Source organism: Pteropus medius, unplaced genomic scaffold (genome assembly GCF_902729225.1).
Source record: "Pteropus medius unplaced genomic scaffold, Ma_sr-lr_union100, whole genome shotgun sequence".
NCBI classification, from domain to species: domain Eukaryota; kingdom Metazoa; phylum Chordata; class Mammalia; order Chiroptera; family Pteropodidae; genus Pteropus; species Pteropus medius.
The window spans coordinates 1722938-1736538 of NW_024352004.1; the positions used below are offsets into that span (position 1 = coordinate 1722938).

General features: G+C 38.8%; 1 protein-coding gene across 1 annotated transcript in view; it reads right to left on the reverse strand.

Moving 5' to 3' along the window:
* NSF (N-ethylmaleimide sensitive factor, vesicle fusing ATPase) overlaps window positions 1–13601 on the reverse strand; it is a 123962-nt gene that overhangs the window by 2613 nt on the left and 107748 nt on the right. The window contains exons 18-19 of the mRNA XM_039846806.1: window positions 3648–3782; window positions 2478–2591 (exon numbers count right to left, since the gene is read on the reverse strand). Of these exons, the coding sequence (XP_039702740.1) occupies window positions 2478–2591; window positions 3648–3782 (249 nt within the window). The remainder of the gene's footprint in view (window positions 1–2477; window positions 2592–3647; window positions 3783–13601) is intronic.

Consider the following 13601-nt stretch of genomic DNA (forward strand, 5'->3'; position numbering starts at 1 on the left):
TTCTTAGCTTTGGTCTTCCTTGCATAGTTTCTTCTTTGCAATTAATGAAAAAAATTGTGCTGAAACTGAAAAAATGAGTGAGTCTGACCCATCTGACATGATCTCTGCATAATACGGGTGTCCTGTGACTGAGAACCGTGTCACGAGGCTAAAAAAAAGATGGAGGAGCTTCGGTTCAGGTTCTAATCATTATTATTAATTATTCATTTTCATTTTATATTCATATTTATACTAATTTGTTTAACTATATATCTTCTTCTTATTGGTCCACCAGAGATGTGAAGTTATCCAAAAAATGATCATTAAAAACATCTTTAATTCCTTAAGATGAATTTTTATTGTAAGAAACACACCTAACTTTTAAAAAATGTTCCAGGGCAGGAGTCTGTTTCCCAAGAGGGAACTCCCTGCCCTCCAGGAATAGCTTTCAAATGCTCAGTGCAGCTGTGGGTAAATGTACAACTGGATTCCCCCTCGAACCATTTTTTTTTAAAAAGATCTCTTCTACCCCAGAAAAACATTGAACAGAAGTTTCAAATGTATCAAAGTTAAGAGGTCAGACTACAAAGGACTAAGAAAAAGTGTGAATAGCTAACAAAAGAAACAGTTTTCCTCTTTGGGAATAGAATTACATATGAATCAATTGTCAAGTTCTTAAAAAAAAAAATGGAACTGGCTTGAATGCAGCTGTAGTCAGTACTTGCAGGTCTCTGCCCATTAAATATATTTAATATGTGTGAGCAACGACTTACTGACTTGCCTGTAGCTATGGAATTAAAAGTCAAGAGAAAGGGAGGAAAAAAGTAATCTAGATAAATGACTTTATTCCCTCAGGTGACATCCAGTCAGAGCAGATCCTCAGCACTGTGCAAGTTTTAACAGAATTGTGTATAGTGAACAGAGAGGTAACATGACTTATATTCTGCTAAACTACATGCCTCTTCACTTAGGCTCCGTCTCTCTAAGGCAGATCTAAAGAGAATTCACTCAGCTGCACGAAATCCATTTGACATGAAGAGGTTCAAACTCAGAGGCCTATGAAGTGTCAGTCGCTGAAGATTAGGCCTGAGTGCCCCACTCTCACTTTCTACCCCACATGCATAAGAGGCATTAACTTGATCACTGACCTGCAGGCATGAAAGGAAGAGGAAGAGGTAGGGATTGGGGAGAAAACCTCACATAGTTTCTTCTATGCAATTATAGAAAAAAAATTGTGCTGAAACTAAAAAAAATGAAGAGTGGAGCTGACTATCTGACAGGTTTATCTTCTTCCAAAGAAAGAGCCAATACATCTGTATCTGCACCTTTACCCAGAAAAACTCGAAGCAAAGTGATTAGTCTGTAACTTTAATTTACTGCTCAAAATGAAAAATAAGTTGGCTTAACTGTAGTCCAGCTGAAAGTGCAACAGATTAAACTTTAGGTTTCTGAAAAACACAATTTTAAAATAAATTTACTAGCAAAGATTAAAAAGCATTCACTTTGTGTTTCTAATCTGTTATTGGTCCAAGAGCCTATTTCAGGTGTAACTGGAACTGCATCTCTGCCATCACTGCTCAGTGATCGAATGGCCGGACTGAGCAGTAATACACGATGCTTAGAACGCAGCCTAGGACCCAGGACAGAGTCACTTAATGAAAGTTTACTGAGCACCCTACTATGTGTCTGGCTCTGTTCCAGGGGCTGTGGATTCAATAGTGACAGCCAACGTCCCTGAACTCTCAGAGCTTGGTAAGGATACATTTATTATCTAACTTGTATGGTATCAGATAAGGACAAGATGACACAGGATGGGTACGTGGAGGGGTGGAGTTCCAAAAAGAGGAAAGGTAAGTTGCCAGTAGACACGAGAAAGTCCCAAAGAAGTTTCATCTGTCTTTGCCCAGGCAATGGCCAGGGGCTCAGCTTTCTATGTGAACTTGGAAGCCTCAACCCTACAGTAGTTGGCATGAAATGTCTAGGAGCCCAGTCCGGGTAAAACATACAGTGCCTCAGTCTAATCTGCACAACTCAACTGCCTCGTCCCTTAAAACAGTCTCCCAGGCCCCTTGTGGTGTATGTGCGGTAGCTTCCTGACCTCTGATGGACAGACATCACTCCCCTCCTCCATCAGTTGGTTGTGACCTTGGATAACTCACCAACAACCATGGGACACTCGGGGTTTATTTCTAAAGTGAGGGGCAGCAGAACAACTGCTCTTTGAAGTTCTTTCAAGTTCTAAGATCTAGTGACTCCTGAAATTAAAACTTAAAGTAACTTTATAATCTTTTCTTGTATTTTTGAATTTTAAGAAGCGGGAAAGAACTGTCCCAATGTTATTGTTTGATCTCAGAAGCAGGCTACTGATATCAACTTGAGTTTGAAAATAACATAAGAGACTTATAACAAATCACAACCTCAGCAAAAGGAAATATACAACCTCTAGATATGTTATGAAGCGTCTCTATCTGGATCGTATGGAGAAGGAAGCACCTCACCTGCAGGGACATCTCGATCAACATTAGTAGCTTCTTGATTCCTATCCAGACCTTCTTCCCCTTTACTAGCTGTGCAATTGTGGTACGTTCCTTATCCTTGAAGTTGCCCAAAAGCTACAAAAACAATAATGACAGCACGTTTATAGGAAGCGCATTACCATTATTACTTAATTCTCACATTTATCCTTAAAAGAATAGTGATAAGGACTAGCTAGCTAACCGGTTCAAGTTGACAGGATTCTCTCATATTTTAAAATCTGGCCTGAACTTCCTAAACCCATTAGTGTAATTATGAAAGTGAAAACTGGTATCCTAAATCCTGTTTTCCTATAGGTCCCCATTATAATTTAGAGATATATTTGCTGGGGGAAAAAATAGCTCCAATCCATAATAAATATCAGTTAAAATTTTTAACATTCCTTTCTAGGAACAATCTGTATGTGTCAAAGCAGCCTAAATTTAATTCTCTTACCCAACCCCAGCACAAAAGCTGCTCAATCAGGTAACCTGGAGACATTTATCACATAAATAATTTCAATTCTGTTGGGAGTATGTTCCAATTTTAAGAAGACTTCACCACTGTTGAACCAGTCACTAGATAATATTTTCTAACATATCATCAAGTCATTTGTGCACACTGATATCAATCAAAAGTTTAATGAAGGATTTTTAAAGACTTCGTCATCCTCAAAAATATTGAAGAAAACATTTCTATATTATGAACTATTGATAGAGCAGTTCCTTTTACTTCTGTAGCTCTTTTTGATGTTTCTAAGGTTTTAATCATTGTTCCAATTTATTAAATAAATACAAATAAAAAGGCTGAAAGCTACTAAAAACGACTGCTTTTTTTATATACTGATTACTCTATCTCCCTCACCCCATCCCAAAATCTGGCCCATGTAATCTCCATGTATTACTCATGCTGGGCACAGAGCAATTCACTCCTGGCAGTGTGTATGCTGCTGACACTGAGAAATGGGAAATTCACTCTTACAGTCACCTCTTCTTCCTTTAATGACTGAAAACAACTGCAGGTATAGCCCAGGTCCCATATTCCAGGTTAATATAGAACTAAACACCAGGTGTGATGCCTGGCACCCCTTAGCATTATTTCCAGCCTCAACTCCTTTCTTAGAAACAGTGAGCAATCCACTGGCTCATTTGTACCTCCAAAGCTTCCAACAGCTGCTCTCCTGTGGCAATGTTGGGCACGTGGATGGTGGTGCTGAAAGCGTTGAGCATTTCCATCTCCTGAAGGACATCTTTGCGGCTAGTGGTCCCAATGATAAGAAGCTTGCGGCCCTGATCATGGGAGAAAATATGTTAAAATACACAGGATAAAACTAATTAGGAAACTAGGGCAAGGCTGAACAATATCCATTTATTTAATTGCAGAAATGCAAATGATTAGGCAATAGAGAAAAAAATTCAGAACTTTCCTTTTGAAATTCCTCCAAAAAGTATCGACAACACGATTCAGAAAAAAGGCAACAGCTCTTTCTTAGTAAAGCAGGGAGGTACATAGACCAAATAGAAAGACACTTTGGTATATGCTTGCTATTCATTTTTCACAGCCAACATGGTAGGTGTATAGTGGGACTTGAAAAAAAATGAAATGAGTGAAAACTCTGTGTCGCCTACTTAGCAAGACTCTATTACACTTTTTAGAAAGAGTAGGGTAATAATAATAGTTTATATTTTATGTAACACTTAACTGTAAAAGGCATAGTGCTACGTGCTTTACATAATTGTCTCATTTAATATTTTTAAATTTCATTTTTATTTTTAATCTCCAAATATACAAAAAATGTTAAAAACTATACCAGGCTTATGCCACCCACCATTCCTGAGTCCCTCTCTCCAGGGGGAACCATTTTCGATCTTAGTTTTTCTTCTGGTACTTACTTCCTTATCTTTAAACAAGGTTACACTATCATTTTAAGATTTTTTTTAGCTTTAAATATTACTTACTGACTTCCTATTATGGAAGATGGTTATTTAATATTAATTTTGCACTCCCCCCATGAGAAAAGGGATAAACCTTTTCTCATCCTTCCAATATAATCATTTTACAATCTTTCGTTAAATCTATATTGTGTTTATTATGATTATACACATGTGATTTATGGCTAAGCCAGGTACTATACTACTAATTTCCTTTCTTGGGCCACATTTTGTTTTTATTAGAGTAATTGCCATTTTCTCCCTTTATTGTTTACCAGGCACCTATCACAAGTTCATCCCCAAACAAATACAACTATGAATATCCTTTCAATACGTTCAAATGTGTTAGGGAATTTCAAAGTTGTTTGTTTTTGTTTTTGTTTCCTCCTTGAACACATTCCCCTCCTGAGGTCCTCGGTTCTCAGAGCTCAGTCTCAGTGACTGCTCTCCAGGCCTGATGCACAGCTGCAGTTCTAAAACTGCCCTCTCTCCTCTGTTAGAACCCCTGTTCCTAGCCTTCTTTCTTCTTCATCTATTCTCTTTTCCATGGTGAATATACTTCAAAAGCTTCCTGAGAAGTTGGTATATAGGATGCAAAAATTAAACATTTCCTTGAATGTCTGGAAATGCCTTTATCTACCCTTAATACTGTATACTCTATTTATACTTGATTATTTGGCTAGGTATAGAAAACAAGGTTAGAAATAATTTTCCTCTCAGAATTTTGAAGGTATTGCTCCATTGTCATTAAGTTTTCAGTGTTCCTGGCTAGCAGACTGATGTCATTTCGATTTTGATTAACTTTCTTAAAAAATATAATTTTAAAGGAATCTTTTATCTCTATGTTCTGTAATTCCAAAAGTATGTACCTTGAGATAAGTCTTTCTTTACTCATTTTTCTGACACTAAATGCGTCCTTTCTAAACTGGAAACTCCAATCATTAGGTTCTAGAAAATGTTTTGGGGGATTTCCTTCTACATATTTTCTGTTCCCTGCAGTCCTCCCCGCCACCCCCAACACTCCAGAATCCCCATTAGTTGGATCCTGGTCTACTATTACTAATCTACTTCTCTTTTCTTTTTTTGCTCTTGGTTTTTATTTCTTTTTCTAGTACTTTTTCGGTTAGTATCAACTTTATCTTCCAACTTTTATATTAAGCTCCTTCTATTACACACACACACACACACACACACACACAGTATTTCTTCTATAATATCTATATTATTTCCAAGAGCTCCTTCTTGTTTCTTGAATTCTTTTTTTTTTTAGTTACATCCTATTCTATTTCATGGATACAGTACCTAATTTTAGGTCTCTGTGAATACTACAGATTTTAAAACTATTTTCTTCTGTTCTCTGCTTTGTCTCTGTTTCTTCTGAGTTCCTTTTTTCCTATTTGTTTGTTGGAAGCTTTCCTCGAGAGTCTGGTGATTGTTGGATGACTATATTCAAGAGTTAAACTAATGACTGGAAGAAGTTCCAAGACTGAGAGCTTCACAACTGGATGATTGGATAAGACTTGTCCGATTAAGGGAGTGGGTGGGGGGGGGGTGGGGGGGTCCCTTAAAGGTCTGGATGTGTACATTTTTTTCCCCAGAGAAGAATCTTCCAATCTCCTTCCCAAGGGCTACGAAGCCTAATTTCTAGCACACTGGAAGTCGATAGGGGAAGAGTGTGAGTATCTCACCATTCGACATGGAGACTTTCATTTCCTCCTACTTGCAGTATGGCACTTTTTTAGAGCAATCTCTCATTTAATGTTCATTATAACACTGAGAACCAAGTACTTGTATTAGCTTTATTTTACTGATGAAGCTATTGAGTCTCACAGATATAAGGTAATTTGGTTCAAGGTCAAATAATTAATGAACGATGGAGCTAGGAATGGACACCGAATTCAGAATCCAAAATTGTATATTGCCTTTCTTCATGAAGAAAAACACATTTAATAAAATATTTCCTTGGAAAATGGAAGAGGAATAAATTTTAAACTTATGTCATCAGATTTATATATACTCATTCCACAGATAAGACTTTATTTCAATATAATCATTAAAGCTATTCACAGATCTTAGAAGCTCAGGACATTAAAATAAATGTGGAAATAAGTTCTGTGGAAATTAAAATGACTGTAGAAAAAGATTTTAAGAAATTGAAGAACAGATGCTAAAACAATTTCAATGGGGTTTTGTAAACATTACGCTACTCCTGTCAATAAGGCATGTTAGCCTGTCTCACTCTTACTCGCTGTTTCTGTCCATCTACTGTGCCAAGAATGGATAACGCAACAACATAAACAAAGGCACGTCAAAAAAAAGTTGAGATCTTCTGATATTACTGGTGATTGGCAGATCAGATGACTGTGCAAAGACTACGGAATAGAAGTATACCTGTGAAATATACAGATGAAAGGGTAATCATTATTCTTCGTCGAGAAATCAACTAGCTACAAATCAAACACATTATCATCAGACCTTTGCCAAGCTCCTAGGTGAATAGGAAATAAGACCTTGTATACATGAACGGATACGAAAGAGAGCATTACAACACAACATGGAAGGTGGAGGTGTTATCACAGGACATCGTCTCGGTAGAGGGAAGAAACAGGAAGCAGAGGAACGTCTCCTTCTCTGGAAGAGATAATAACTAAGCTGAGTCTTAAGAATGAGCAGGTCGATTAGGAAGATGAAGGGGAAGGACATTCCAAGCCAGAAGGAACAGAAATATGTACGTTCAAAGGTAAAATAACAAAAACAAAAACTGGGGTAATTACGAACACGTAAAGACTTATAAAATGTCTACCATAACGGAAAAGTGGTGCTTTTATACTCTTAAGTATTTTTCAACACTAAATTCTAATGGTAAACTTAGGAACACATTCTGGAAGCCTAACAGATGCCAAAGGCTGGAACATCCTCACTACATTTAAAGGTAACTGTTACTTCTCTTTTTTTCCTTAGGTGTCTAACGTTCCATAGCCATAATTCGAACTCCCTCATCTTGTCCCACTCTCACGGAGAACAATGTTGGCCCTAGTAGAACAGCCTTAAAGAAGTTCCTTGCTCATTCCAGAAAGCTGGAATTGCCATTTTCCTAGTGAACCTTTCGCTAGGGTTAACATGACTGTGCTCTTCAGAGTGTTGAAAGACTGGGAAACGTAGAGCAACTTATAATGGAGACGCTAATTTATGTTTTGCTTTTCTTCTTGTTTAACAAGACTGCAAACATTGCAGAGAGGTCACGACCCAGGCAAGTTCAGGCCTTGACTTGTAAAGTATCATCTTTAAGAAAACACCGAAAAACATTACCAAATAATTAAATTGTGCTGGGTCATTTTGTATATTAATTAGTGGAAATGCTCATGAGGAAGATTTATCATGAAAAAGCAGCTCTGAATGTATTAATATAATAAATCGCATTGGAGAACGTTTCCTTTTTGGAGGAAAAGCTGCCAGCAGCATGACACGGGAAGGCCAGCTTTAAAAATAAAAGTAGGGCTTGACTCAAGAGAGTAAGTCCAACTTGTTAATGTGTGGCTACTAATCTTATGCTTACAGAGAAAGAAACTTATAGAAAGAAAAAAAGTAGGGAGATAACTTATTTGGGGGGAAAAAAGTTGTTCCCAGCATACTCTTTAGTGAGATTTGTTAGTCCTGCTACAATAAAAAAAAAAGGCCTAAATAAAATGACTATCTGCCAATCGGATTATGATATACATTGTTCCAAGGTTAAATAAGTATTAGTTAACTAATTCTTAGCACCATAAGAAGCAACTCAGGTGAAAACATTACCATGAAAAAGGCAGGGCTCAGTCAGGTGTTGATCCTTCAAAAAAACACTTCTTTACATGATGAAGAATGAGCAAAGTACTAAGCAGTATCTAAGCCTTTTGCCACACAAAGGACTAACCAGATAATCCACACCCTTTCATAGGTCCTGCCCACTGATTGGCCCCAATAAACTGATTTGTAACAAAAGTTCATGTGGAAGAAAGCTTTTTTTTTTTCCCCCTTAAATAAAAATGCCACTAATATAATACTGCAGTGAAATGGAAGGGCTGATTTTAACCTGTGAACAAAAGTAAAGTCAGTTATGCGGTAAAGAAAGGCCATTCTTTCCATATCATTCAGGGCCGAGCAAGTGTGATACACCCTTGGTAAGAGGAATTAACGTGAACAATTGGAAACCCTGAAATGGATTAAGAAGTGAGTATAAAAGTGCAACTCCAAACTGCTGTGTGCTGGGGCCTTAAACTTTATTTTCTGATTATTAGGATTTGAGGGTTTTGTAAACAAAAGTAAAAATTTCCAGAATATTAGGAATTTCTAATCCCTATAAAATACAACAGATTAGCTGATCAGACCATTAACAAGAATTTTTTCTGTTCAGGTGCTTATGGAGTTATGAGATTTGGTTTGTGCCTTCAAAGAGATGACGATTTAGCTGGGAAGAACAAATAATAGTCAGGGATAGCTACCAAGTAACACATCAGTAAAGATAAACTCATAATGGCAGAGGGGACACAGCACATGGGGCAGTTTCATCGGAGTAGGGTCACCTAGGAAGATTCCTGTAGTATTGTTGACTCTGACCAAGAGGAGGCCCTGGAGAAGGGATGGGTCTACGTGCTACTAGGTCCTATGAGGGCGGTGGAGGCCACTAAGCCAGAGCAGGAAGGGCTGCAAACGAAGTCTTTCTAGAGAGATGAGGAGTGGGCACTCAGTAAAGGGAGGACTCAGAATGCTTAAACTAAGGAAGAAGATTTAATATAAAAAGCAACAGGAAACTAAAGAAGGTTCCCGAGGAGAAAGAACTGTGATGAAGAGCAAGACGGTCCTAGCAGCTACATACAGGACGGTCTAGTGGCCGGTGAGAAAGATGCTGCACTTGTGACACGCCCGAAGAATGAGCGTGCCGGGAAGGGTCTGCACCTTCCGCCGATACCTCACATGTGTGACATCTTTTTTAATGGAAGCCCAAGGCTGGCAGTAGGAAAAGTACAGGCTCCATCATTCATAGCTGTGTGATTCTGGCTAGATTATTTAACTTCTCAGGACTTGTCTCCACCTCAACCATAAAAACGGGATTAAAAATCCTACCTACCTGTCAGAGTAAGGCATGAGGTGAAAATGCTTGGGGGCAGGCGGGGGGTATTTGCCATTATTGTCAGAGGGGGTAAGAATGAAAAGAAATGAGAGCTTGAACGAATGGTCTTGAGAGGAACCTGGAAAATCATGCTCAGCCTAGGAGGTTAGGAATCCATAACGTTAGGTCAGGTGAGTGAGCAGTGAAGTGCCTGAGAATCCCTCTTCCCAACAACACAGGCACCAGCAGCAAACCATACAGAGAAAACACATTCTCCCAGAGGGCCAAGATTCATTCTGTTCAGGGAAGAAGAGAGTGCCAATCTTCAGCTTAACTAGGGTTACTGTGAGGCTCAGACAAGGCCTGAAGCTAAAGATCAAACACTCCCTCAGGAGTCGTGGCAGCGGGTGACACTGAGAGGCTTCAGTGAGGGGCCTCGGTACGGGGCAGTGACTTCTGAGGACACAGTCAGTTCAGAGCAGAGGGTGAGAAAAGGCTTTTTTGTGGTAAGAGGTGCTTCAGTCTACCACTTATCCTGGCTTCATTGTTGAAATGGGAATAATTTCACATATTTTTACTTAGTTTGTATTATTCAATCCAGGGACCTTAAAAAAAAAAAATCTACCTACCATAGTGCTTTACAACTTTATTGCTGCATTTATTTGCAAGTCTGAATCTTGTTTCTAACCTGTCAACTCCCTGGAGATAGGAGCCATGTTTTATTCATCTAAGTCCTGGCAGTTCTTAGCACGGCACGCCCGGCACACAAGATACTCATGTGTTCCCTCTGCCTAGAATGCTCTTCCCTTATATAGCCACATGGTTCTTTCCCTCAGAGTCGAGGTGTTGCATGAATGTCACCTTTTCCACCAGGCCGACCCCCCCACCCCAAACCCCACTGAAAACCGCAATGCCCTCTTCCTCACCTCCCTTTATCTTGATGTTTCCCCCAAAGTACGAATTACCTTTCAGCATATGAAATACTTTGCTCATTTAATGTCTTTACTTATTTACTGTATTTATTGCTGGTCTTCCTTCATGAGGACAGGACTTCTGTCTGTTTGGTTTTACTGATGCATCCAAGGCTAGCACAGCACCTTGTACAGAGTGAGAAGTTAATAAATTTGTGTTGAATGAATGAATGGTGACCTCGGTGTAGGTTTTAAGGGTAGCAAATCACTCCTTCCTTGTTATAGTCTCTCTTCTGGCCCTGAAAATATGCACATTATACTAAGTGTTTGACAGGAAAATAGACCTCTGAGCCCCAAGTATTGAATGTTATGATAACAACAAGTTTTAAAGAAAATGATCTAAATCATAAATGGTATATATGCTTCATCTACAATAAAGTAGATGCAAAGGCTGTCATAGCTCTTTCTTTTAGTCAATTAATGGATCAATCAATACTTAAGCTATCGATTAGGTAAGACAGACTTCTCTAACAGAAAAGAGAAGATTCATTAGAAGCCATTAATTTAAACTATGAGATAACAAGTATTATCAAGCGTCTTCTACGACTCTTGGTTTCCACAAACCAAGAGGAAAAACTACCTTTAAAAACAACCAGGAGTCTGGACAGTGAAAGCAGAGGAACAGGGCCTCTTCGCACATCCTGCATGCATTTCTGATTTCTCATGCTCAAATGTCTGCAACCTCTTTTCCTTTTTTTTTGGTAGTTAAATGTTTAAGTTGAATACCAAAGGAAGGATGTTTCAAATAAATCATGCTACAACTAGGCAGACAACGACATTTAAACTCTCCATTAGACTTTACCCTGAAGCAAATTCTTAGTCTACTGTCTTTGTAACCATCCTCACAGTGCCTCAAGAAGGGCAGAGGACAATAAGGAGGGGAATTCATGATGCAGGATGGATATGAAACAAGAAAATTCACCTCAAATAATTGTAAATAATTACTACAGGCAAGCAGCCCACTCTGTGATATTAAAGAGTATTTTAGTACCAATTTGTGAAAAGAACACTGAATCATCAGATTTTACACTGAGAATAACTATCAAAGATTACCTAGTTCTCTCTCCCTCTCCCAGTTATTCTGCAGATGAGAAACCTGGGGGGAGAGGTGAAGTGACCTGTCTCAAGCTTCCATACCCAGGAGAGAGAGAAACTGAGTCCAGGCCTCGCTATTATTTCCACTACACTTTGTTGTCCACTGTTCTCACTTGTGTAATTTTTAACTCATACAATGGCCGATCCTTAATTACGAGTAAGGTAGATATATCACCTAGAAATTATGACCTCTGAGCTCTCAGGAGAAAAGGTTAAAAAAATTAAGAAAATAAAGTTGTACTGATCATGCCACAGGACTCCCAGTGCCACAGGAAGTTGTGTAGTGTGTTCTCTCATTAGAAACGTAGCTAGGATAACAACCACTGATTAATCCAAACTCCTCGGCCTTGTACCCACAGATTTTCCTTACTTCTCTCAGTTTTTAGCTTGATATGCCCTAAAATGACCCCTGTGCTCCATCAGGTCAATATTCTTCTTTCTCATTTAATTTCTAACTCTGTGGTTTTTATCCGTAGTATTCCTCTTCATTAAAATGCTTTCCAGAGTTTTCTAGCAGGACGCAATTATCTCTTCTACTCAAGACATTTCAAAACTTGACTTGTTTCCACGTTCTGCCCTCATTTGACCCTACACAACCCGGATTGCCCCTGCAGACCCTGACCCTTCAGAACATGGAGTTGATGTGCCCAGTAACAATACCTTACTTAGCTGGAGGCCAATCTGCTCAACAATTTCAACTGTCCAGAACACAGCCAAGAACCATGAAATAAGCAAAAATCCTCTAATTTCTAGGACTGAAAATAAATAAATAAATAAATAAAGTAAGGTTCCAGCGACTTTATTGACAGGTAGTGCTGACTCCTGGTTGTTTTTAGGCACAGTGGCAAGGGCCCACAAAACTTTGAGGAGCTAACAAAGCTAGTCTTTCTTTTAAAATCAGGAAGGAAAAAACAGACCTTTTAGGTCAGAAAAAATGTTCTAAATACCAACAGTTGGAAAATAAAGCTATTTTTTTTCCCGTGGAGGAAGGGGCCCCGAGGATGTCAGAACATGGCTCTGCCCCAGCTCTCGTCATAACCCACTTACTCTTACTTTACAAACGACCCATGAGACCCATGAGTCCTGATGGCTGGTTGCCTTTCTAGTTCACAACTGACCAGAAGCCATAAATTAGAAGAGGGGGAACTGTTAGAGGCAGGTGGACTGACACAACTCGCTTGGATTCTGCAAGTAACAGCTGATAACAAAAACCATTAAAAACAAGAAAAGGTACAAAATAGAAAAACTCAAAACAAAACAAAAACGGGGCACGCTGGGCCTCCTTAACGACTACCACGGCAGTCTTATACACCCCAATAGTTCTTGCTGTTGCTTGTGATATTACCGACCCACGTGATTACAGTTTGTAATGATGATCCTTATTCATTAACATAGTGTTTATTATACTTTGCTTCAGATGCCAAAGATAGATGCAGCAATTTTTTCCTCTTAGAAAGGACTAAAGTATAACAATGATTGATATTTAAAGAGCTAATATTAAGCTTCAGTCATTCAGAAAAAATGAAGCTTTTGATTTCTTATGAATTCCCATTTTTCTCTCCAGTGCAATGGAATATGCTACATGAAGGCTAAGATAAGTAACTGTGCATAAAACGTATCCTTAAATTCCCAAGTATCAGTAAGTACGTAAATAATAAATCAGCGAATTTGGCATAGGCATATCCTTCACTCTTTCTCCTCACTGCTGCAGAGCTAGAATTCCTTAGCATGGCACGATGGCCCTCATAAACCTCTCTTTTAATTCATCTCTCAGACCAAGATCAAGAACTACTATTTGTGAATCATTTGCAGATTTTCTCAGGTAAAATGGACCCGGCTTTCCTTTATTCCACTGGAATCCACGTTACTACATCCCTCATGTTTATACATCTCTCTCCCTCACTGGATTGTGATGGGGACACCAGTTAGCTTCTGTATCATTCAGAAAAAAATAACCCTCCTCAGTGAATTAGGAAAAGGCAGCTGTATGGGTGCACATAACCATCGTTCCCCCAGCCCCCAAAG